Below are 27,823 nucleotides of genomic sequence, written 5' to 3'. Positions count from 1 at the left end.
TTATTTTCTTGCATTTTCCAAGGAAGAGAGTGGCCTTTTTTTTCTACTTACGCTGGAGCTCATATTTGCTTATTGTAGCACAACCAGAACCAATAAGATCATCTTTATGATACAGTGCCACTGTGACGCCCCAATTCATATTCAAATAATACACATACAATAATTAAAAAATAATAATACTAACAATACTTTATTTATACTTTTCTTTCCATGGTTACAAAGTGGTTCAACAAAGAGCACAAGATACAGCAATAAAATTATATAATGAAAAGTAGAACCAGATCAAATGAGCTAAATGATAAATTAAAAAATTGCGTTAGGGAAATCCAATAAGTCAGTGAGGTCAGTCTTAGTCTTATTTATTTTATTTTATATATTATTATATTTGACATTTTCCTGGCAAAGACAAAAGCAGTGAAGCAGACTGTGAATGGCCGACAGTTTAGGTGCCAAGGCAGCAAATGCACAGTCATCTTCGGTAACAAATCTAAACCTAGAAAAGTTTTTCTGCTGACCCAAGTCTGCGCCCTGGTACAAATGGGCTTAGTAGGTCAGAAATATTGCTTGGAGCAAATCCATTTAATGCCTCACCCGTGAAAATTATGTGCTGAGGCAATTGCAAGACAATAAATGTAAGGGGTAAAGTAGTCTCTTTCTAGTCCGAGCAAAAGTGTTTTTTTTTTTCACTAAGTGCTGAATGCAATAATCAAGATGAGATGAAATGAAATCTTAAAAACCTTTTCAGCAGCAGAAAAAAATGGTTTGATTTTAGAGATATTTTGCAACCGGTAAAACAAGACTCAATAGCTCTGTACAGGGTTTAAAATTCAGCCTTGAACAACAAAGTGCAGATCTGTGGAAAGATAAGAAACAATCAATATGTCCAACAGCTCTCTTGCCTTTTGTGACGTAGGTACATGAGGGTTGCTGTTGTGACTTACAAATATTTTATTCAACATTTTTCAAGCACTGTACTTGGAAGGTTTCAACTGATTTACGTTCTGAGAGCTGCTGATAATGTTTTTGGATTAAAGTTTGTGTTTTGTGCCAAAGCCATCGGCACTATCTGTTGAAAATCATCCTTCGTTTCAGACTGAGCTCGGGGAAATTCCTGTGTGTGTAACCTGCCCTTTGAGTCTCACAATGAAAACCATATTATGTGCTCATTATTTTATTGTTATTCAGCCGCCTTGGCAGCAGCTTCCTATTTTCTCTCCGCTACATTGTTTGACCTGTTGTGCAGGTGATAGAAATCCACAGAAGTAAATCTCATGCCACTGTGTGCATGTTCAGTCTGCTGTTTCCCTTTAGAGATGTCAGCTCAAACTGTCCACCTAATATAAACCACATGCAGGACCATAAATGCCAGATACACAAGCTGCTGCCTGCTTTCAAACTACTGCTTATCGTCTCATCAAGCACTTTTTATAATAGCATCATCTCATGCTTTGATGTAATTAGGATGCCACAGGTACCCGAGGGATCTCGGGTCCAGTTGCATGTACTCAATGAATATTTATATACAGTATTACCATTTCTGGCAGCTTGCTCCCTGTCTTGATTAATTCTTTTCCTTGTGTGTCCCCTGCTGTTTGTCTGTCGGCATAAATTAAAAAACATTTCAAAATAATTTCAAATCATTCTTGTGACATTATTTGTTGAAGATTCGTCACCTTGAACTCTGTTTGGACAACTTGAGTGATCAACTCTGGTCACAACCTTATAGGTAAAAGGTCTTTTCAATAAGTATAAGTATTGCTCTTATCTGAGCACAGATGTTCATTCTTGACCTTGGGATTATGCCCTTTGAGCTGATGGAAGGCTATTAATGTGAAACATCTGTGCAGGAAGTGTTGTTGTCTCAGTGGGACAATCGGACCTCCACTTAAAGTCCAGATACTAAATGTTTTCAACCAGATATCATGCTTCTCATCAGCAAATGGAACTCACTCAAGTTTCATCTGTGTTTACGTGTTGAATGTTGATCACACTGACTTTGACTGTCCAGTTTTGCACAAAATAGAAGCAATTCAAAACACAATCGCAAATGGTCTGTGTTTATGTTCTGCGATTCAAGCTCTGGTTTCTCATCTCTCAATATCATTCCAATTAAATGTGACGACGGATTTCCAGCAGTCTGCCTCTCGATTGGCTCCTTGGGGCCTGATACGGCAGGCGCCAACACTTGAATGCAAAAAAAGTGTTTCCATTTCAATTTTGTGAAATATTGCTTTGTCGAATAGTCTGAAGAAACACCACATGCAAACGTATACATTTCTTTTCTTTTCTTTTTTTTTTTTTTAATTTAGGTGTTTCCATTTCTTGTTTTTAAGTTCGCAATTTCAAATTGCACATTAAGCAGGTTAATGGAAGCACACCTAATGATGTGACCTGTTTTGGTCATAGCTCAGAGAAAGCTAGTAAGTAGACTTTGAGCTTATTTTGTAGCACTGTTGTTCATCACTAATTAAATCCAATCTCTGCTACATTTGCTGTTTTTTTGGTTCGATGTTAATAAACTGAAAATGTCCTGCACAAATGCTTCACATTTAAAGCTTTTCAGCAGCATAATCACTTCCTCTCCTGATGGGCTGTTATTGTGAAACACTTACAAAATTTGTTGAGTTTCATTGATAGTAGCTTAATGTGGAATGAAAAAACAGCAAAGTAGCTAATACTGGAATTAATATCTACGTCATTGCATAATTAAATAACTGCAGTGGGAATGTAAATGGACCTGCATTTGTCAAGACAACAAGTTAACATGTAGGAAGCCCACATTAAAGCTCCATATTTTACAGTTTTCCTGTGTTTTATTTGAAGTGTTAATCTATAAGAAGATGTATTTGTGGTTTTAAGAACCAAAAACCATCTCAGTGTAGTTTTACATCTCCTCTCTCAGGCTTCTCTCTGGAGCTCTAGTAACAACAGGTCAGTGAGCCAATCAGAAGAGAGGAGGCTCTGATATAGAACCTAGACCTGCTGTATAATCAAGCAACACATGGACATCTACCTTTATACTATATGGGACCTTTAATAGACCTTGTATGGTAAAAGGAGATAGCTGGAGCTCAACAGTACGTCACTGTCACTCGTCAGCAGAAGCTGTTGAGTACATCAGGGAGGAACTTTACCCCCACGCAGACAGTATAACAGTGTAACAGCCATCAGCTGATGGCTTTGTCTGCCGTGTCTTTGACAGAAAGCTGATGTGACAGCCGTCCTCAGAGGGTTTGGTTTGCTCTGTGGTTTAACTCGAGCCAGCATCGCCGTCATCGCCAAAGACTCTATTCACCTGGTGGGCTGGTTATTGATTGCTGGCCTCCCCATTCTTTCTCTTCAAACACAACAGACCCTGACACCCAATCACAGTCTGTCGCTGGCCATCTGTCAGCTGCATCACTCGGTGTCCTCCTGGATAACTAATTACAAGGGATGTCCATAACTAGTTTGTGGGCAGGAAAACCCAACTTGTCTGTCAGTGTTTCGGGACAAATTTTGCCAGCGTGTCTATCTAAATCCTTGTGAACACAGAGCTGGGGATTTAAGCTTTTTATGCACAGTGACATTTAGGTTTTTCTTATTTCTTTCTTCTGTGTCTCACAGCGGCTGTGTGGGTTGTAGCATCGAAAGGCTATGTAATCTCAATTTTGTAACACTGTAAATGGTCTGAAATGTCTGAAATCAAATGGACAGGCATATCATACTTTTTTTCTTGTTGCTTTTTCCCTGAAAATGGTCTTAATGGAGTTAATGGGCTTTTCTGAGAAGAATCTCAGGTTAAGGTTTGACTAATTACAGTCAGACTCATAATGTTAAACATATTGTGTTGTTGTGTAGAAACACTGATGGTGAATATCTTTACTATATTCAAGTAGTTTATAGTTTTTGATTTACTTATTTTGATTCTACTATTGTCTCCACCAGATACTGGACACTGACCTTATTAAACAAAATGGCTGTTGGCCATTACATGATAAATCCACATTAGATACAATTTCTGTGTACACTGGACCAGAACATGTGACAACAGAAAACTCTGGAACTTGAATATATTTAAGATCTTGGTTGAAAATACACAAAAGTGATCACACATCTTCCCATCCACAGATATAGACCATTGGGGTCTTAATCCAACATCAGCAAGGAACTACAATGTTAAAATAAGCAAGACTCTGCAATAGAGGACTAATAGTGTCAATATTGGGCTTAACGAATATATTGGATGTTGAGTTATTCTTCATATTAGATGTAATAGTACCTCTCTGACCACATTTGCACATAAACCATCAGTAACACTCGCAGTGAGAGTTGATTTCCTTAAACTGTCAGTTTGTTTTGTATTTGTTCTGTATATTAAGCCGTCTGTTTTTTTTCTGCAGTGCAGTAAGTGCTGTGGGTGACTCAGTTACTGGAATCAGTTACTTCGATTCAGTTGTGGTGAATGATTCATGTCGTTTTGTTCCCTGGCCTCATGTTCGCTTATAATGACAATAATTCAAATGAATTCTACATAGTGAGGTAAACAGATTTTAGTTTTGAGGAAAAAAGAAACCATGCTACTGGATAGGTACTCTGAGTTGAGGTATTGTGTTGCTGTTGGTATCAGGAGGAAAAAATTGGATGGTGCTTTTTTTTTTTTTTTTTTTCTTGTCACGGTGACAAAAAAATTCCGCGGAGCCATATCAAGACTGCTGTGCAACACTAAACCTTCCCTCAAAAGCAGAGCTGAATTTTCGTGTAAGTTTTACAGCTGATGTTTAAGGAGGGTAATCTGCCAAAATGAGAAGCCAGAATCTGTTACCCCATTTACACATGGCATTGAAATGTGTTATGGTTGAACAGATTGCAGGTGGACAGGGCTTGACCTCATGAAAGTACTGGCTGTAAATGCACCCAAACGAACTGAGGATGGATTGTGATCCGACCAAACCAACACCAGGTGTTCAGGGACACATGTCAGCACATTGAACACATGTGTAAAAGCGTTGTCAATCCACATACAAAGGCTACGTGGGCAGAAATATGTAATCAAGCGTGACTGTTCCAAACCAGAAAGGTAGCAGCTGGCAGCCACTCGCCTGCAAACACATGAAGCAGTTCCTCCTCGGTCCTCAACTGTGGACGTTGTTCAAGACATTCGTGGATACAGCAAGCAAACACAATAACGCAGCTTCAGATGGCTACCATCTTTTTCTGTTCTTCTATCTTTCTTTTTTGTTGTTTTGGACCCTGCACAAATGAAAGGAGTATGTGATGTGAGCTGGACAGAGTGATCGGATCTCAGTCGGATCTCAATGTGGAAACTGGAGACACATTTGTACCAGGTGTAAATGTATTCAGGTTAAAATCATATCTAGATACAATCTGGATATTATTTTTAATTGGGGCTGAAGAATTAATCTAAATATTATCAAAATCACAATTCGGCCAAGTGCAATAGCCAAATCACAGGAGCTGTAATTTTATTTTATTTTTTCTTCAGTACTGTGGTGCAACACGGACGCCCCGGCCTAATCATATCCTCCAGATGTAAGGGAACATTCTGGTCAGGTACAAGTCCCAATGAAAATCACATCATCAGCATTTTTTTTTTTATTTTCAGTGAAAATTAAATGCAAAAATGACCATTCCAACTGATTTCGCAATATCTGCCAAAATAATCACAAGACTCAATTGTTGATTGGCAGCAGCTGCTTCATTTATGCTTCACTTATCTATACTTCATTTGTCAGCCGCTTGTCTACCAGCGGTTTAGTTGTCTAGTAGTAATCATACTAAAGTTAGACAAGACTAGAATCGTGTCAGTTATACAGGTGTACCCAGCGGCCTTTATTACCTGGCACTTCTCACTGTCTTCATATTTAAGCTGTTTGCTGCCATAAACTCCTCCACCATCCCAGACTTTTAGTGTTGTTGACTTTTCTAAGATCTAATGATCATGCGCATGGTAAGGGAGGATGAGATCTCTAAGCAGAATCGTCTTCAAAGCCTTTTTGTTCAGCAAAGCAAACTGTAAAATCATTTGCTATCAATGGTCGATCACTTGGCGTAAGTAGCTCTGACTGATATTCCAGCATCTCACTGAATTTGTTTCCATCTGTCCTTAACCCTAACCTCAGTTTAAACATGATTTTGCCTGTGATTCGTTGATTCCTGGTCCTGTACAGCTACACTTCACTGTTGGTCAGTTTGATTGCACAGCACCAAATAACCCTCTGCTGCTGCTGCTGTACACAAACCACTTTCCTACTGAGATTCTCACTGCTGCTGCTGCTGCTGCTGCTGCTGCTGTTGCTGTTCAAGCTTTGCTGCAGTGCCAACACACATCAATTCGGAGCCAATGCATTCTTGATTAGGCGTGGACACGGTAATTGTTTTCATTGCTTTGGATTGGAACGACATTGAATCTAATGTGGTCCATCGATCTTTTGTTGGGGGGGAAATTGGGTTTGTTACCAGCGTTGTAGATCTCTCATGGCCTATGTGTTAACCTTTTATACTCTCTCTCCCTCACCACATTTTTCTCTCAAATCTCTATCTGTCCCCATCCTTCCCTCTTCATTCTCCTGAATCATTCTCATACCCTTTGACTTTTAATCTCTCCCTATTTCTCTTCCTATCTGTCTTTCATTCTGCTTTGTTTTTTTTTTTTGCTCCCTCCTTTTCTTCCTGCACCACCTCTTTTTTCCACCCTATTCTCCCCTTGTGCATTCAATTTAAAAACTCAATTAGCGTGATTGCTTATCATAAACAATATTACTAAGGTAATGTACCACCGACAAACAACTGAAAGATGTCACCCGCAAATATTTGGTATTTTTATTCTCTATATAAATTAAAAGATTAAACGATTACCTACATTGTCATTCACCGGCTTTCTGTCTATTTGGCTAATTGATTTAACTTAAAGAAAGAATTTATATGAGGTACTCTGTACATTTGTTTGCCATCGCTGTTCCTTTGCTTTACTATAAAGTCTAAGTGTTTCTGCTGCCTGTCTTTTCCAGGACTCCAGAAACCTTCCAGACACGTTACCTGTGTTTGGGCTGATAGAACAGACCTGTCTATCTATTTTTTTCTTGTAAAGTAAAGGAGCAGATTTCCTGCCAACTGTAAATTGTGGCACACTGCCACTGGAGGAGACTTATAAAAGCTTCTTCTTGTAACTCCTGTATAATTTACAGAAAGTCATCAAGATGCATTACTGCAGTTGAAATGTGTTTACAGATCAGATGATTGAAGGGAAGAAGAGGGTAAAAGCGGGGATAGGCCCTTACTAGGCCCCCCCCCCCCAGCTGTCTGCTGTGTGGGCCCCTGAATGGGGCGCTGGGTGGTCGGGCTTGGGCCCCCTTGCTTGCCCCTCCAGTGTTCTGGTGTGGCCTCTCCCCAACCCCTGCTACATGAATATAATAATTATCATCGTGATTATCATTATTATAAATCATTACATTATATTATATCATTATTATTACTGTATATGTTATTGATTATTATTATTATTGTGCTGTCTGTGTATATACATGTACAAATTAGTATTGTTAATATTATTATCATTGTATACTATGGACTCTCATTAGAACATCCTAGCATACTATTCTTTTGATAAAGGTCAGCATTGGATTGTAATATCAACATTGTAATTGACTGGTCTAATCTTTACTAATAGCTACATGTACAGTATCTATAGTAATGTGAACTTTATAACACACAGAAGCCAGCCGGGGCAAATTGGACATTATACTGAATAATTTCTTCTCTTTGTCTTTGTGTTTCTCAGCAGTCAGAGTGCAGAGTCAGTCCCAAGAAAAGCACAGAGCCAGCTGTGGACCTGCTGGGCCTGGGTAAGACATCACTGACCTTCTTTCATCTGACAGTTTAATAACCCTCAGGCAATAGAATAACTTCTCAACCTGTATACAAATGTCTGCCTAATGTGTCACATACAGGGGCATGGAATGAGCTCGTTTTCTGCCTTAATTATTCATGAAATATGATCTGATCTTCATTATGAGATAATACACACAATTAGTTGTAATCGTTAGTGTCTTCATTGAACACACCCATTGAACATCTGCACAATGTTCAGGAGGACTTTTAGACCGATCTTCCTTAAAAAACATGCTTCAGCCCCGACATATTCTGTGGATGTGTGGTGTGAGCGGCTCTCCTCAGATCATTCCACAGCACCTCTACTGGATTACAGTCTGGGCTCTGACTGGGCCACTCCAAAAGGTGGATTTTCTTCATTTGAAGTCATTCTGTAGTAGATTTACTTTGATATTTAGGGTCATTGTCCTGCTGCATCACCAGCTTCTCCTGAGTCTCAGCAGGTGGACACACACCCAGACATCAATCCTGTATGACAACTTGATAAAGTTGGGAATTCATTTTCCCTTCGATGATGTTGAGGTGTCCGGGCACAAGAGGCACAAAATCAGCCCCAGATCATGAAGCCTTGTTTGGTAGACTCATGAACAGAGATGTTCACCACCTCCAGTGATTCCTTTAAGCTTTTAGCTTTAGAACTCTGAGGTTCTTTTTTTTTAACCTCACTTAGCAATCTGTGTTGTGCCTTTGGAGACAGTTTGTCTCAGTGTGCATGGATATCTAAACAATGACTTGTTAACCCTTTACAGCTTTATGCAAATCAACAATTCCTGGTGTGGTCTGTTTTTTGCAAGGCCTTGTTTATCTACAGATCTTTCTTATAAATAGCTCCTTAGTTTCAAAGTAGCTCTAACCCACAGCTCCAATCTGTTTTCAGTGATTGGGCTCCAGGGGCCGGTTTCACAAAGATATTTCAGACTGGTCTGTGGTGAGGGTCCAGGCTTCATTTGGCTCATAGATCAGTCTAATGTTAGTCAGACTGTTTCACAAAAGTAAAGACTGATTCATTTTAAGGCAAAAACATTAGACACCTTACCCCCAGGCTAACTCAGTCCTAAGAGCAAAGTTACCATGGTAACAATCAATGACACCTGCGCTGACCAGTAGCACCCAACAGCAATTTCCCAAGTAAAACGTCCTTGTAGCTGTTGAACTCTTCCAAAAGACGAACATGTTCTGCTGGGGTAAACGGAGCTGAGCGGCTGGATGTGGTTCATCTGTTTGACTTTTTTTTTTTTTTATTTTGAAATTATTTACCTAGAATTCATTGTAACACAGGCGGGCTGAAGATAGTGAAGAAACTAAACTGCTTTGTGCAATGGATGAATTTAGACGTTCGTCTGAAGTCTGACTATATTATTATATCTAAGCCACTGTCAAAGACTATGTTTGTGAAACAGGCCCCAGAGGTCTGATAACTCCTGACTCTGGCAATTAGTTCACTTCAGTTTATTTCAGTCCGTATGTAAAACACATAGAAATAAAGCATAAGAATATCAGCTGAAAAGGTGTAGGCTGAATCTATAGTATATTACACCTCTGCATAACATTACATGACTCAGCAACACTCTCACTACAGACCAATGTATAGTCACAGAAAACTGAAAGAGACTCTTCACTGTAAGACAGATCATGACATCAACAATTTGCATTAGCTGATTGGTTCAGATTTTTTTCCAGCCTACACTGTGAATGTTTGAATGATCTTTTCAATATGGACAAGAACAATATAATGATTTGTGCGTTATTAGTTAAAATAGATTGTGTTTGTTCATATTTGTAACTTAGATGAAGATCTGACCATATTCTATGACAAATTTCTACATAAATGCAGGTAATTTCAAAGGGTTCAGTTGATAACATTTCCAGAGCGACATTGTAATAATTGCAGGTTAAGTAATGTCAGGAAAAAAGTTTAACGCTGTCAGGCTTTATTTGAGTCGTGCACAGAGACATTTTTTTACATTCTAATGATTTATTATATCATTTGGCAGTTAATGTAAAATTAGTGGCTTCAAACTGTCATGTCTAACATATCTGTGAGCAGGCTGCACTTAAATCCACCCAACAGTCTAGTCTTGTACCGGAATATCTAATTATGATTTAAATTCCAAACGTTGAAATAAAGTCATTCCTACCTTTGGGGAAATTGGAGTTTGAATATGAGTTAATTGTCGAATGTAAAATATAACTGGACCTACATTTTACACAATAGTTGACTCATTGCCTTTAGAAAAAGCAAGTCCAATGACTTAGTAATGGAAAATCTCAGAGCAGAGTCTCCCCCAGACATAAACTTACATAAAAAGTACAATGCATTTTGAATGGCTTTGGTGAAGTCAGTGTTTTAAACTCTTCCTAGTGCTTTCATTTTAACATTATGCACACGATTGAGAGTGAGGGAATCATGTCAGTGGTCCGGTCACAGACTGACACCAACTCCTCACTTCAAGGGTCCCATTCACCAAATTTGCAACATGAGGTCGATTCCTCTTGCTTTTATTTAATAAATACCATGCATTGTGACTGGTGATGACCTAAGCTGATCCTAAGAATGAGTATTGAGGCTGATTCTGGTATAATTTAATGGACTGGGATCAGGTAAAATAAACCCCATCAAAACCCTTTCTTTACCCTCTGTGTTTTATCCACGTCAGCCTGCTAATGTTGCAGCGCTTCTCTCCTTTACCACAGCCAGGCTCCACAGTGCAGCGTCTCACCGCATATGCAAGTTAACATTTGTGGGTGAACGTGTGCAGACATTGAGGTTGGCATAATGCACACATTCACTAACCTCAGACACTTATCATTCACAGACAACAGTGTCCAAAACATTCACGTAGCAGCTTCTCAGTTTTAGCCGTTGCTCACCATCATTTTGACCATCGAGATACAGCAGCATGCTAATTAACATTAAATCTGTGAGTAACTTCGTGACAGACTAAAATTAAACTTGTCTATTGCCCGGTTTAAGTGCTCTCCGACAGCCAACAGTGTCTGTACCCATCAAAGATCATTTGTGAAGGAAGAACCTTCACCCTTGTAACATCACTATACAATTGTGAGTGGACTGAGTGTTTCTGTAGTTTCAAGAAATCCAATAGAGTGATACATCCTCCCTTTCCCAGTTAGATGTTCATTCATATCATATCATTAACTAAAGATTGTAAAGATTATTCTTTGAATTTGGGCTAGACAAAATTTATTTGATTCTTGTAGCTCGTGAAAATAAGGTCTGTCAGAGTAAGTAATTAACAGCTGTTATTTCAAACTGTCAGATACATATTTAATCAACATTTACTTGGGCATCCCTACTTGCAACTGGTGCAAGAGCCCTGCAGGAGTTATTTGTGAAATGGGATGCCGTCACCATTTGCAATCTGTATGTAAGCATTGCTCACAAATTGATTTTGTGAGACGGGTCCCGGATTTCAGTGTGAAAAATCAGGAGGTTCTCCAGTTATTATCAGACCAGGATAAATCTATTGCCTTTACTCTTTATATAACTGCAGAATGACACAAGCAACATGAGACAAAGGGATGCTGCACAGAGCGTAAGGACAATGACAGAGGTTAATGACAGAGTGTTTGATCAGACACTGAATAATTGTACAGCTTGTGAAATGCAGTTGTTAGCCTGCTAGCCATGTTAGTTCGCTCAGTTTATGTTTTCAATCTTGCCAGCATTATTTCTCGCTTCTTTATGCCAAAGCACGTAAAATTCACCAAGCCAAAATCCAAGCACAACGTCTGCTCCCTCAGCCTTGTGACTGCAATCACACACTGTTTGACTTCACTATAAGTTTTGTTGCATCTATTTGGGCAAGACAACTTACACCTGTATGACTGTTTTGAATACACAGGTTTTAGAGATATCAAATTCCCAGTGGTGGCAAAGAACCTCAACTAGGCAAAAGATCTAATTACCCAGAATGCCTAAAAACTATTTCATTGCGACACAACAGCTGTCATAGATTTTTCTTATCAGTTGGACAAAATTATAGATAACCAAGCTGTCAGTGTAGAGCCAGATCTGATCACATGTTCTTTATCTCCTGCATACTTGCATCTTTATTGAAGAACACAGCAGCAGAATAGCTGGAAAGATTGAACACATCGAGGATATGACATTCAACAAAGGTCACAAGCTGGATTCAAACCTGTGACATTTTGAGCCCGTGGTATGAGTCTTGGCCCGCTGACCGCCAGGACATTATACTGCTCCATGCTTGTTGACCTTAATCCTGAACAGCAAAAAACGGCAGCAGAGGAAGGCAGCGTTGGCTCAGGGTTTCACCATAAATTTGTAATATGCAATCACCCTGTGCCCCCCCCCCCCACGAGGCTCTATTGTATTGTATTGTATTGGAGTGTATCGTAGTGTATTGTAGTGTAGTGTATTGTATTAGCTGCACTGACAAAAGAAAGCGCTGGAAGAGTGAGAGTGGACGCCCTGCTATAAATAAGCAATGCTACACAGCTTGCAGCCATAGTGAGTGGATGAGATTTCACACCTAATCAATAAGTCAAATACGTGGCAGTATGCCTTCAGCACTGACCCACCCCCCCCCCCCCCCCCGCGTTCTTCCATCCAGCCTGCTCTATGTGTTCCTGTCACTTCCTCTGTGCTTCAATTAATGTTAAAAACAATATTGTGAAGTCACATGAATTACTTTCTCCTTTTGCCAAAAATGAGCTTTTTATGAAAGATTGAATACGGTAAAGATGGCTTCTCTTTGACGACAGCCTCATGGAAACACATTTTCTTTATTTATTTCAGGTTTAGTTGGATGATTCTGATGATAAATGCTGCCTCAGAGATGTTCCCTCTCGCCAAAAATAGATCTGTTCAGGAGCTACTGAATCAATTTCAAAAACTTTTATTGATGGAGCCCCCCCCCCTCCCCTCTCACTTCCAGCTCAGTCCTTTCCTGTAATGGTTCTGATACACTGAATTGACTTCCCCCATGTTGTCTCCTTAAGTGTTATTCTAGCAACAGTGTTCACAGTCAGACTTGGCAGCAGACGAGATCACAACAATAACATTTCTCAACAATAATGCAGGGAGGGAACGCTTCTGGCTTCTTCACTCCAAAATAGAAAGAAAGTGAGAAAGACTGTGTGCGAACCCATTTACCTTTTTTTTTTTTTTTTTTTAAAGTGCTTCACCCTCAGCTCTAGATAGTCTGCCGCCCCCTCTATGATAGCGATCCTAACTGCATTGGAAAACCAGCTGGGGGATGCAGAAGCCTGATGGGACCTGGGAGGAGAGACTTAAAGAGATTAATGTTTCCTCTATGAACTCTTTACATTGTCTCATTCAGTGTCAGGTTATCCACAGACTCCACTATTCACAATCAAAGCTTCACAGGATGTTTCCAGATACCACAGTGTGATAAATGCAATGTAGCAGAGGCAAACATTTATAAAATATCGTCTGATATTTTTGATATCCACACTGAACCTGATTCTGTCTTAATTGTACTGGGAACTTCAGATTCCACATGTGTATTAAAAAGAGCACAGCAGCATCATCTCTGCTATGGTCTGATTATAGCTACAACACTCCCCCAGAAGAAGGAAGTGGCCACTTTTAAATTGCAGCTCGGTCAATTGACCAGTATCCTTCACCTTGACAGAATAAGGTTGTCTCTGAAGAATAGTCACAATTCAATAACATCTGGTACCTAAGAAACAAGTCAGAGTGGACTCTACTCGTGTAATCAACATTATTACTTTTCACCTTTCCCATCGCAACCTTTATTGTCGTATACTACGTACTGAGCAGAAAGGGAGGGGGGAGGGTGTGTAAAAATGTAGACTGGATTCTCATGATCTTACATCTTAAAACCCCTATTTAATAAAACATATTTGACAAAAAAACCCCAAAAATAATCATAATACTGTATGCTACGTTCACACTAATTCACTAAATTTGATTTAAACAGTTTTGATGTGTTTTGGCTCTGTCCACACCAAGTCTGTGATTTTCTAATCTTAAAACCGAGCTTTTTGAAATCTCCAGAGTAGATAAATCTTGAAACACATACTGTGTGTGGAAAACAATGACACCAGCCTTGCCTCAGTCTGTGCACCAGTCAAGTTATGAAATAGGGATGTCACGATGGCCCCACTCTTGAGTCCCGTCTGATAATTATATTTACCGAAATGAGACATCTGCCCTTGAGATAAATAGAAGATTGAAGAACGATATAGGCTAAATAGTAAAAATAATTACCTACACAGTAGCAGAAGATATGCATCCCCGGAGCCGGGGATCAAACCACTGACCTTCTGATTGGTCGATCAGATCCACTGTACCTCCTGAGTTCTGCAAAATTCAAACATGCAGGCCAACTTGTACAAGTAGAACTGTAAAAAGAGCCTCAGGATACCTTTACGCTTTATTTTTATTTTGTCTGACAACTTAATGATCATAAAATACTGATTTGATGATTGCCTTTGCACAAAGTGAAGGTGTTACTGTTGCTGCCTAGTTAACAGGTAGTCTTATGTCCCACAGTTAAAATCATTGTTTTAAATTCGTCCAGTTGTCTGACAACAGAAACATCAAATATTGATGTAAGAGGATTTAAATAGTGAGCTTGGTTTTATGAGACCATGGTGCAGGTGGACACAGAGAGCAGGAGGAGACAGGATGGAGGTGGAAGCAGCTGAGACTCAGACTGGACTCTGTAGCCCCGGAAACAGCACAGCAGAGCAGCGGGGCTGCCTCTGTCCCAGTCTGTACCAGATGTTGGCAATGAGGCACTGGTTGCTTGCTTTGTGACCATGATACACAGCTGGCCAAAACAGAATGTGGCTGAGACTCAGGAGGTGAAACAGGAGATCCACTGCTAGTCACAGGGTTTGCGGTTCAATCTGCAGGTAACTGTCCTCAGGCTGGACACTGAGCCCTAAACTGCTCCTGATGGTTAGCTAGCACCTCACATGGTAGCTCACCGCCACTTTGAGTGTGCAGCATATAAATGCAGCCATTTACCACAACATCAAAGACAGAGGAGAACAAATTAAGCCTCTTTTCTTTTGTTGAGGTTTTCAGATGTTACAGAAATGACCTGAAAATGTTTTTGACATCTAAATAGCATATAAAAATTTAGCCAGTTTAGAGAGGACACATTATAAACAAAGCTGGATTCACCTTAAAGGGGCAAAAATGTGCCCTTATCGTCCCCCTTATGGCCCCTATGGCTCCTAGTGGATTGTTTATGTATCCTGTTGCTGCATTGTTCCCGTCCACAGTATCATTATGAGGCCCAAGACCTAGAACCCAAGTAGCTCCCCTGTGTAGGAATAAAACTGTCCCAAGTTTAATATGGATGAAATACAACATTTAAGAATATGCACTATTTGAGCTAAAATAAATGCAGTGGACCTCCTTGGGGGTCTGGGGCTGCAGGGCAGCTGCCAGCCTTCGCCATTATCCATGTGTTAATAAACTTAAAAGCAAGCGATCCTTCATCTCTGTCTGTTGATTGATGTTTGTTTGCACAGAAGTCTCACTCTGGTTACATAATGATTCAATGTTCAAAATTGTGGAAATGCAGGCTGTTTTTCTGCTGCACAGGCTCCATTTGCAAATCCATGAATAATGTTTTGAGTTGCATCAAAACACCAACATCAGACTATAACCTCATATATCTTCTGTTCAGCATTTCATATCACTGCACCGCGAGAGGCGTTGTCTTAGGTCCTTTATCTCCTGTAAACAAACATATTCTACCTATAGCAGGTAATTTTGTGTCCAATTTCTTCACTTCGCTCTTTATAATGACTCTTTCCACCAGGAAGCTAATGACTTTGGTCACCAACTGGGCTCATATCCCCTCTCCCAGAATCACAAGCAGGGGAGCCAGCAAGCTTCATTTCATGCCCTAGTTGTGATTTGTATTATAGAAAAAAAAGTGGGTTAGATTAACATATCTTTTGGTTTATGGCTGTAGGAACACTTCAAAGACCAAAACCAATGAACTTTTATTATTGACAGGATGGAAAACATGTGAAACAGCATTTTTGAACACTGGGACAAAATAATCACAGAATGTTTCCACATGTAAAATCGTATTTGGTTATTGCATTAGAATCAATCCAGGGTTTAATCAAATGAGATATTTTAGCCCTTGTTGTGCTGGCCAAGTCCTTAATGTGACAGCTTCTACTGCTAAATGAGGTCACTGTATTCATTGAAGGTACTGGGAAGTCCTGTGTGTGTGTGTGTGTGTGTGTGTGTGTGTGTGTGTGTGTGTGTGTGTGTGTGTGTGTGTGTGTGTGTGTGTGTGTGTGTGTGTGTGTGTGTGTGTGTGTGTACTTGGGGCAAAGGGGTGCAGGGTGATTATAAAACACACCCCCAGGCTGAACTATTGGTCTGTTTCCTTGGTGAAGTTGAGAGCGCTCTCAAGAAGTGGCTCCATCCCATAATAAAAGCTGGTGGGCACATTGCCTGCCGTGGCAGTGATGATGATGAGAATGATGGGCCCTTTTCTCCCTGTGGCTCATTACCATGGCAATGGAGTTTTTTGTAGTGGGGGTTGGGGGGTAGGGTAATTAATGCACATGAAATCTTATCTGTGTGTTGTATTTCAGTATGTACACCTATCATTCTCGCCTTAACTCATAATCATACTCATAACTCATAGCTCTATCCTTAAAGCACTTTTTTAAAGCAATTTACAAAGAGATTTTTAACAGTCAAAATAAAAGCCAAGCTCTGACATGAAGGCATCACAAGACGGATAGAAGGCAAAAAAATCAATAGTTAGAATTAGCATGAAAGACACCACAGTCAAAGTAATTCTTTGAAAATGAGTTTTAATAAGTGGTTTAGAAGGATGTCGAGGAGTCTTTCTGGACTTCTCACAGTAAATGGTTTTCCTTGTACCCTGCTGTCTAGCTAAAGGAGCTCAGTCTTGTTCACACTTTAAAAGGGCTAAATTATGGATGTTTCGTCACTGTGGTTATATAAATGACCTCCGCTGCTCACTTGTTCTCCCACACACACCCAGTTCACTCTCTTTTTCCTTTCACACACTTCCTCTCCTCCCCCTGTCTGCCTCTCTCACTTACTCTCAGATGAGTGTACATGGTGTACCGACGGGGGGTCCTTCAGATGAGAATGGGTCTCTGTCTGCACAGGACAGTCTTTCCGTAACAGTTCTGTAATTTAAACAATAATACAGCATCAAACAACTATTTTCTATGTAAGGATATAGTGGAGTAATGCTTTGTTTGGGCGCCCTGTCCGGACACTTTTAATGCAAGTGAGTGCATGAGTCCCTCCAATGAAACTGTTGGTCCCCTCCATGTTCATAAACACACAGGCTCCGCCCACAGGTGAGATGGCACAGTGCATTATACAGCGTTCAGGTGAACTCGAGCTTCCACAATTTTCTCCGCTGAAGAAACAATGTTTTTGGCAAAAAAGGCCTCAGACAAAGAAAGAGATCAGACCAGAACACAGGCCATGGAGACTACCAGCTCAAATCACGGTCGGCTGGTGGGCTGTCAAAACATTCATAAAGTTTTTACCGGCTCCATCAGTGTCAATCGTGCGGTTGGTCCCAGCAGATAAGTCCGTGGCTGAATTTATTTCCCAATCCGACCATGGAGCCAATACTCATCTGGCTTTACAGAGAGGAAAACCCTACCAGCTGCTAAAGGGTACAGCTTGACTCTGAACTGGCTTTTCTTCTCCTCCATGCATAAATAGTTTGATGGCTGCATGTCTGTTATCATTAGTAACTGGCTATAGTATAGGCATGATAACATTAGCTAACTTGGTTTTAACCATATTATGAATGTGTTCGGCAAATATTGCTATCACTACCTGGCTGGAGCGTATCACGTCAATTCTAGCACGAGCTAATTGTTATGGCCCGATTGTTTTTTGCTGGCTCTCCTGTACACAGAGTAACTTTATTCAGTTATGCCTCTTGTTGTGTGTTGAGTGGGTGCTTTGACTGGGCTTCGTGACACTTTGCAGAGAACTGAGAACTGAAGGGAGCAGGATTTGTAGCTGACGAAGCGTTTCTTTTGGTCTGAAATGTTGGTGGTCCAGTGCGACATCTAGTGGCAGTGACGATCATTTACAGACCCTTTAAAGATAAATTTAGCTAATGTGCTTTTATGTTTGGCTGAGGTGGAAAAATGTTTTTTCCATACAAGCAAAATGCAACAAAATGCAATGGAAACAGAATAAAGCGAATAAATCATGAAGTGTATGACTACAACATTCACTCTAATGCTACATTTCCGTCGCTAATTAATTTACCTTTGTTTGAGGTTTGACCGTGGCTCTTTTAATGATGTCACCTAGTTGCACCCTCTTCCTCTGCAGTTGTTTAATTGCACACGACTGGGGGAACCAGTGCCACCAACTGTTAATCTCGATAAACCAACTCCTAATATTCACACAATGGTAAGATTGTTGCTACATTTGGATTGAAACAAGGCAAGTGTTTGTAATGTATGTAATACATAGATATTGGTCTATTATAAGTCTCACATAGTTTTTAATCAAACTAAAGTAATTAAATGTCCTAACTGTTGGTTAAATATTGGTTGTGAAAACAGTGTGAGGTCCATCTAATAGCTGTTCTGGAGCTTTAAATTCACACAATCTTCATTTTCTTCATCTTGGATTTCGCATAGTTGTCATAGAAAAGAAGCTCAAATTTCCATTTTTTTCAGAGCAAGTAAAGGACGACTTGGCTTTGTTAGAGCTGATGTTCAAAGTTCATTATTGAATAATAAATAATCTCTTCAAAAGGTCCATTTAGAAGCTGCTCTTGAACCTTTAAATATTGATTTTAAATGAAAATACAGTTTTCACAAATACAACTTTTTCTAAGTGTGCAGAGAAATCTGTGTATGAAGGAATAAAACTTCAAGCTTTATCACTTGAATGTCTTTGATTCTGTCATAACTTTTGGAGATACACACACTGTCTTTAAATTAAATCAAATTATATTTGAGGTTATTTGTACTAAAGGAAATACGTCTCTACATCTCTCATAGATGCTCCAGAAGGTGGAGGAAAGAGCTTGGCCAGTGCTCCACCAATCAGCGATGAACTGGACATCTTTGGACCAATGGTCTCCAACCCTCTCCCCTCAGCCAACAACACACAGCAGGCTCAGGTAACACGCACGCATGTAGGCAGGTACACACACACGCATGCACAGGCTTTCATCATCTGCTTATCACTGCAGGCAGGTGGCAACACAGGGAGTCTGCAGAGACTCCCATGATGTAAGTACACACACACACACACACACACACACACACAAGCATATTCACAAACACGTGACCTCTCTTTACGCGCAGACACACACTCTCTGAGGATCATATCAAAGTAAACTGTCATAGACTCTCCTTTATTGAATTAATTTAACCAATGTCCTTCAAAGGGGAGAGTGGGCCTGTCTGGCAGGGAGAGGACTCATGGTGAACTGCTATAATGAAGAAGGCAGGTGGGAATTCTGGGGATGAAGTAGAGGAATATACAGCATCCAAAAAACTGAATAAACCCCTGGGCAATATCACAAGTTCTTACAAGTATTGTCCATTTATTACAATTTTGTTTGGTTTTATCCATAGCCTTTTGACTTATTAAACTATTATGAAATATTTAAGAACCAACTTCATAAGTGAGATTCAGTTCTTTTATCCTTATATATTCTATATGTCTGGTTTTTGATGGCACATTAGATCCTCTGGGCCTGGATGATACACAAACCTGTGGAGAGATGTTCTGTCATTCTACACAGACGTTTCTTTTCAGCTGCTCTTTGCTGGAGGGGTTTTGTTGCTCTGCCTTCCACTTTAAACTCCTACAAATGTCTTCTATTGGATTCAAGTCAGGGACATACTTGGCCAGGGCATAGCTTTCACTTTTTCTCTTCTGTCTTGTTTTGTGTGATTTTTGCAGTGTGTTAGGGAAGACTGAAGGGTGGGAGTGATTTTTTCATTCAGTATTTGGATAAACAAACTCACATCATTGGCACCATCTACAAATGTATTCTCCTCTTCACCTATCAGCACACGGTGGCCTTTCGCAATAACCTCAATATTGAAATATTGCGCTATAGACAGGCCAACCGCAGTGGATCACAAGCAATCGCCATAACCACGCCATGTTCATGTTTATCCAACTGTCGGCACTACGGCACAGAAAATAACCAACTGAGATAACTCCTCTGTGATACACATGAAAGAGCATTTCATTTTCAAGATTCAGCAACCAGAACACACTGAGTGTGTACATACATAGGAAAACAATGATTGGGACAAGGTGCTGAAGCCTGCTGCTCTGTCCTGACAGATATCGCATGTCACATTGAGCCATCCTAAATCACCGCAGGGGAAATTTCTTCACCGTGACATCCCTACACCCACCTCCATGTTTAATGGTCAGCACTACACAGTCACTGTGGTAATCCTGGCCAGGTCCACGCCAAACATCCTGCACCCCCATTGGATCCCAGCTCAGTTATTTTGGTTTCATTTGACCAAAGAATGAGCTGCCAACATCCATCAGGCTTCTTTTCCAAGTTTAACCTGCAGTTTTGTGTTGTTTTGAGAGCAGAGGTTTTCTTCTTGACTTCCTGCAGTGTCCTTCTCACTAACACCAGCTTCCACAGATAATCATTGTCTTGAGTCAGAAGCACTCGACTCACCCGTCTTGTTTTTCAATGCGTCAATTTGGAGGATGCCTCTTCACCTGTACGTCCTAACCAGTGCTGCAGCTGTGTTTCAGTTTACGCTCAGTAGCCTGCTGATGCTCTTGTACCCCCTCACATCTTCATGAAGTCTCACAGTGTGGGTTCTTGCTTGTTCCTCTCCATGTGGAGTCATGTTGCATTAGACATAACCCAGGACAGAACTGATGAAGCTGTGGTGTCCACACGTTCTTTTATAACCTCGTTCGTGCAAATCTTAACTGGAAATCACTGGTGCAATCAGTTGTGTTGCAGTGAGTTTGTATTTGGGGACCACACTTCAACTTAAAAATAATACCTTTATTTTATTATAGTGCCATTTTACTACATTAAAGTGCCATGTCTCAGCTTCAGTTTGTGAAGGTTTGCATCAACATTGAAAGAACTGCATGTGAGACAAGGGGGAAACTCCTTAGTTAGACACTGGGGGCGACCAGCAAGGTTTGGAGGGGGTTAATGAACAGCCATCAGCACTTTAAGATAAAGCACTAATGAGGCTCTGCCTGTACTAGCCTCTTATTTGTGTCCAAATGCTTACGTAGTCTGCGTATTAGCAGGGTTTGCAAAAACAACAAGTAGTGACCTTTTGTTCGGTATGTCCTGTCAACCAAATAATTACTGTTACTGTTAAATTACTATTGAATCAGCCTAATACAATCTCATTAGGCCTGAGTTTTAGCACGTGTGTAACATATGGGAGTTAAACCTGGAGCTGGAACCAGCTTTGGAGTCAGTTGTAGGTTAGCTCATGCAACATGCTTGTCGGATTTCTTTCATTGATGTCACTCACCAGAAGTTTGTTACCATACGAGCTCAACTATATAACCTCTTTTGAATGTCATGGTTATAGCTGACAATTGTTGAGTAATGTCAGGTACACCTCTAATATATTATCTTCCTCAGTGAGATATAAATTCTATAACTTTTCTATTGAAAGCTGTCTCAGTTATAGTGTACATAGTCTGTGGTATCTGACATTTCTCTCACTGGACTGATACAAAGAACCCTGTTCAAAAAAACAAGATAATATATGTAAGTTTGTGATTGTGAATGGTGCAAAGTTGAGGACAAAGTGAGAGAAATGGAGAGATGGATGGAAGGATTGGAGTGTGTCCAAGTGCCTGCGATCACATTGGATGTTCTTCATTTTCTGGGTAGACAAAACAAAACTGGGTCTTTGTCTGAGTGAGAGGAAGGACAAAAAATGGAGAAAATCAAAGGAAAAAAAAAAGAATCTTTGACATTCTTCACTGTACTTTCCAGATACTTGTTTTTCCTTCCTTCTTCCCTCTCTCTGACTAGTCTCAGGGGAACGAGGAAGGCTGGTTGAATAAAACATTTTCGAGGAGTAGTGTGGAGTTTGAGATGCTGTCGCAGTCCTTCAAGCGTGGCCTTTGACCTCTGGCTGGGCTGAAACTGAGGACACACACATTCACACACACAAATCTAAACATATCTGTTTCATACAGACACACACGCATAAGATGGAAACATGTAGTCGCACACTTCTAGTCAAGGAATTAATATACATACAGAAAACAAACAGGTGACATGATATGCACGTTGTGTACTGTAAGAGCAGAATGCACGCACACGTGCGCGCACACACACACACACACAAGAATTCACTGCGACCTCTGCCTGAGTTTGACATTCATTCTTTCACTCTCTGACCTATTCCTGGGTTTCAAATTGTACATCTCATTCTTCACTCACACATACACTTCTGTGCCTCCTGGGACCAGACCAGGCAGTGGCTCGCGGGTGACCCAGGCATGAAGAACAATTATGGGCTGCTGTGACTGCTAGCTCCCCTTCTGCCACTACCAACCTCCCTCTTCTCCCACTTACCCTCTAATCCCCCCTCCACGATCACCTCCTCTGTGACTCCACCTAGCTCTGTGTCTGCCTCACACCTCGGCTCATCTCCATAAATTCTCTGGCTCCATCCGCTTTTTTTTTTTTTTTCTTCTGTGAAGACCTGGTGTAGTCACTGGTGATGTGAGGTAATACTGAACATGCAGCCTCCTTCAATCAGGAGCAAGTATGACGGAGATCTTCCGACACTTACACATTAACCCACTGATGTGGCGCCCTCTGAAAAAACAAAAAACATTCTTAAACCTCAGCATTGTCTGAAAACCACCTCCTAAAAGCGTTTGGGTTTTCTGAAAGCTTGATGTTCAGTAAAACCTTTATTATTTAGCCTGTGAAGCAGTTAGAAACATGAGAGCATTTGAGAGCTGAAATATCTGACTTTTGTTGAAAATCATTACCTCTGCCTTTGAAACTGTGTATGGCTGGAAAAACAAGCTCATTTGTCAACAGTCTTCATAACACTTATTCATATTTTTTTGTTGATGAATATTAGGGTAGAGGCGATGATTTACAATAAAAGCCAAAGGTTTAAGTTCTCAAATGGTTTTTATTTCACATTTCTATCTGATTCAGAGGCTGAGTAATAAAGTTTTAGTGACGGCGTTGCATCGGGTGAAACTTTACATCTGGCTAGCAGTGATACTTGCTCGCCGATCCTCCTCCTCCTCTTCTGACATGTTTCCCCCGTAAACCTTGACTAGCTGGTTAGCAGGTTAGCAGGTTGAAATAAAGTGTCTGAACTTTCTAAGTGGTATTTGTTGTTTTCCACCAGGTAATGGCTCTAATCTGCTTCATTATCGTTCCCCTTGCTCAGGTCATTAGCCATTATCTGAACAGCGACTTAAAAACCTTTTTGCAGCTAAAACCATAAAAAAAAAAAATAGACAAACTACATTTTCCATTTCCTGACCTGAATTTCAGTGAATCACAGTGCATTTCATTGGTCACATGTCTTAAAAACAACAAAATCATATACTATGCCTGTACGTCGCATCCGGTCTTAATGGGTTGAATTAATGCCACGTGTTAATTAATGGAGTTACCTATTTCTGACTTGACTTAAATAGTTATTCCGCAAATATCCTAGTCCTCCAAGAACCTCCGACATCCCATAGTGTGTGAAAAGGCAAAGAAATATGAAGGCATCACATTTCCAAAAGTCTGCCAACTCACGTTTAATGCACATAGTGCCATATTGTCAATACACATTATTTTCAATCCACGCACAATTGCAATCACAGAACCATTGTTGGTTGTCAAATGACACAAACACTTTCAAGCTGTAAACATGGGAATCTTTCCCATCTCTGCCATCTGTCCCAGATGATATGATCACAGCATGAGTGCTCTTTCAAACTAGAGAGTGGCACAAAGAAATGCATTACAGTCATCACAAAAGCCTGGTGATGGAGTGATCACATGTGCAATAGCTACCATTGGTTGTGGCTAGTTTTGTTAATGGCAAAAATGGACACAAAGAGGAAAGCTCTCTTGGTTTGGCTTCTCATTTGGAAGAGCAAGGATACATACAATAGGATGTTATAATACAGCAGATAGCTCCTTCTGTTCTGGATCCTCTAGTTCTACTTGTTCTCTCAAAGGTCAACAAAGTCAAGATGGTTTGGAATCGAGTGTTTGCTAAACCTCCCCCACAGATAATGACTGACCAGCCATACAGTACGTTACCAACAATAGAAAAACACAGCTTTGGCTTTCTACACATGCCAAAGTGGTGTGCATGGTGTTCTGGTTGCTACTGCAGTATATCTGAGTTTAAGGAAAAGTTATCAGCTCTGTTGTGGTCTTTGTTTACCTGATATGACTTTACTAAACTCATCAATTTAGCCCTCCTTCTTAAATCTGTTTCTCATGTAAAAGTGAATATACAACCATTTAACCATATTAATCTAACCTTTGTATTTCTTGTCTAAGTACTCAAGTATACAGTGGCTTTGCTTTTTTTATCACTTTATTGCCATTTTTGCCTGTCAGTCTGCATTTATTACCTATAATGACAAAGTAAAAATCATTTCATTTCTAAAAGTATTCCCTTAAATCAAGCCTCTTTGGCAGCATTTTGAGTCTTCTTGGGTAAGTATCTACAAACTTAGCATACCTGGATTCGGGCAGATTCTCTATAGCTCCATCAGATTGGATGGGAAGAGTTTGTGATCTGCCATCTTCAGGTCTCTCCACAGTTGTTCCATGGCTTTGGCTGGGCCTCTCAAGGACAGTCAGAGACTTGTCCCGGAGCCATTCCAGCATTTTCTTGGCTCTGTACTTCAGGTCATTGTCACACTGAAAGGTGAACAGTTGCAAAGGTTTTCTTCAAGGACCTTTCTATATTTGGCTGCATTTGCAATAGGCCTGATTGATGGAGTCCTGCTGAGACGTTGATCCTTCCGGCAGGTTCTTCTCTCTCTACGGAGGACTTCTGAAATTCTGTTAGAGTGTTTGTTGGATTCTTGGTCACCTCCCTGACCAAGACCCTTCTTGCTCAGTCACTGAGTTTGGCCGGACAGTAACATCTAGGGAGAGTCCTGGTGATTCCAACCTTCTTCCATTTCAATTATTGAGGCCACTGTGCTCCTGGAAACACTCAAAGTTTTATACCCTTGTCCTGATCTATGCCTCACAGTTCTATCATGTCAGTGTGGTCTTCATAGAATTCCTTGGACTTCATGTCTTGGTTTTTGTCCTGTGTGAATTGTGGGACCTTCTATACTTATGGACTAATCTATATCCAGTCAATTCAGTTTGCCACAGGTGGACTCCAGTCAGGTTCTATAAGTCAAGGATAATTAAAGCAAAGAGGAGGCACCTGACCACAGCAAATGGTCTGAATACTTAGATCAATAGTGTAAATGAGAGATTTCCATTTTTGATTCTTTCACTTTGTCATTATTGGTTATTGAGTGTAGATTGAGGGGCAAAAATGGCAATTTTATCCATTTGATACAATATCTACAACACAAAGTGTGCAAGAAGTGAAGGGCTCTGAATACTTCCTCTGTATATGGTAAATACCTGAACCTGTTTGTTTTTATATATATAGATATATTTTCATAGTGCGTCAAAATACTAAGAGTTAGTAATTTAAGCATGCAATACAAGAACAATGCTATTTAGATTGATTTTTATGTTGTTGTTATGTTTTTTGTCTTTAAAGTGGGAAAAAAGTGAAAGTACAAGGTGCTTTGTTCCAAAGACATCATGTTTGTAGACATCAAATGCAAAATTGAGAGCCTTTGGTAAGGTTCTCATTTCATAAAAGCCACCTAGAAACATTAAAAAGTCAGCTGGAGACAGAGTTTACAACCAACTCAGGGAGCTAATGTTGATTGCTGGAGCTGATAAAATCTAACTGTGACAGTTTCCATTTTAGCTAGAAAAATTGATGATCACGCACTGAAAATGATAAGATCCTTCTGCATACGTCTGTTTGAAACCCAGGATGCCATTGTTTCAAAAATGACCACGAATTTTGAGTGGCAGATTTACAGCCCTTATCATTAGAGACTGTGTACATGATCGATTGGAGAGCTTGGCAGGCAGGGCAACAGTAACAACAGTTTCTGTGCTTCTTAATTTTCCATTTTACCAATGGAAATTACTTTAATTAAGAACAGTTTTCCACATTAACTGAAAAAATGGACAAGCCTTGATTACAGCCCTGTTTGTCCAATTTTAATTTAAAGACACAGGTAACAACATCCCCAAAATCGATGCTTTGAGAGTGACTGCACCCATTATTGTTCATCAATAAGCTGTTTTTTTTTTCTGTTCATGCAGCTACAGAATCTTTATTCTCAACAAAACAGCAAAACAAAAGTTGTCAAAACTCCATGAGTGACTTGTCTGATACTGTAGCTGCAGGCCAGTGTGTAGCTATAACTGGAGCTTTAAGAGGCTGTTAGAATTGTGTGTTTTACCATTCAAGTGACGAGATCCATCATTATCAGCAAGCTTTAGACAATAAATACAAGTTATTAATATTACTGCTGCATAGTTTTGCCTCTGTCACAGTTTACCCTCTCTCTGTCTCCACCTTTTCTTTCTCTCACTGATATTCTGCTGTTATTCCTGTCTGTATGTCTTCTCTCTCCCCTCTCCTTTCATTTTCTTCCCACTCTCTCTGTTGTACCTCACCATTCATTCTCTCACAAGAATATATTTTCCTTGAATCTGAACATACAGCACCGCTCCTGTTCTTCTCGTCCTCGTCCTTCATATGACCTCCTCCTCCTCCTCCTCCTCCTCCTCTTTTACATTCCTTGCTTCTTCACTTTTACATTCCGTCTTATATCTGTTCTCACCTGGGGCCTCATTAATCAATTTTAGTTATCTACAGATATATGGGTAAATTAGACATACAGCACAAGCATTCCTGAGCAGAGTGTAATTTATGATTTTGAATTTATGCGTAAATATGCAGAAATTGAAATGCAGCCAAGACCTTGCTGCTGAATGGTAGAATGAGTAGAGACTTAATGCTTTCTGTAAAGATCAGTTAAAAAATATGATGAACTGATGAACTGATGAACTGATGAACTGATGAAGTGATGAACTGAATATGCTTTTTTTTTTTTTTTTTTAACCTACACATGCACATCAAGCAACCATGAAAATTGTCTAGACTCACTTGAAAAGTCAGACTTTTACCCTTATAAACATTTCTCTGTTACAATTTGGATTATATGGAATTTAGGGCAATGATGTCTGTTAGTAATATAAAAAGCAAAAGTGGGACTGTTTGTAAAATTGTATAGATTTCTAATTTCTGATATCTGAATTTCTGACACCACCTTTTTCCAACACTGCACCCAGAGACAGGACTTGAATCTCACACCTACGTACCTGCATAATGCATGCTCTTCTTTCAACCGTAATTTCAGAGGCTCAACAATGCAAATGGTTTTCCCACAGCGCTGCACAGCAGGCTGTAATTAAAACAAAATCTCTATACTATTGCCAACTTCTTATTACAGCAATTTCACCAGTGTAATAATGTTAGTATAACAAAAAATAGTTTCCTTTATATATACCTGGAACTTTCTGATAGATAATGTTGTATTTGCTTCTTTGCTACAAAGACAGCTACTACCTGATGTTCAATTGTAGCATCTTTACAAAATAATATTAATTAAATAAAAATGTAACCCCAAAAACAAAGCAGGTGGTGCCTTTATCAGCTCTGAGCAGTGTCTGCATGTCTTCAGGTTGAAGAAGGCCTCACAGCCTTCACTTAATGAGAAAGGCCAGCTTATGTTTAGTCTGGGAGGTTGAACCAAGGGCAAAAGAGTCCAGAAAAGATTTTT

The 27,823-nt window shown here is 40.0% G+C and overlaps 1 protein-coding gene across 2 annotated transcripts in view; it reads left to right on the top strand.

The window, feature by feature from the left end:
- The window catches only part of LOC111220567 (stromal membrane-associated protein 1-like), a 113,403-nt gene that overhangs the window by 66,089 nt on the left and 19,491 nt on the right, over positions 1-27,823 (top strand). For both annotated transcript variants that reach the window (XM_022743682.1, XM_022743681.1), the window contains 2 exons: positions 7,781-7,844; positions 18,925-19,046. In XM_022743682.1, the coding sequence (XP_022599403.1) occupies positions 7,781-7,844; positions 18,925-19,046 (186 nt within the window). The remainder of the gene's footprint in view (positions 1-7,780; positions 7,845-18,924; positions 19,047-27,823) is intronic.

This window comes from Seriola dumerili, unplaced genomic scaffold, assembly GCF_002260705.1.
Source record: "Seriola dumerili isolate Sdu_G_001 unplaced genomic scaffold, Sdu_1.0 BDQW01000073.1, whole genome shotgun sequence".
In the NCBI taxonomy this organism is placed as follows: Eukaryota; Metazoa; Chordata; class Actinopteri; order Carangiformes; family Carangidae; genus Seriola; species Seriola dumerili.
The sequence above is the reverse complement of the archived record's forward strand: the minus strand, read 5'-3'. Positions and strand labels throughout refer to the sequence as shown.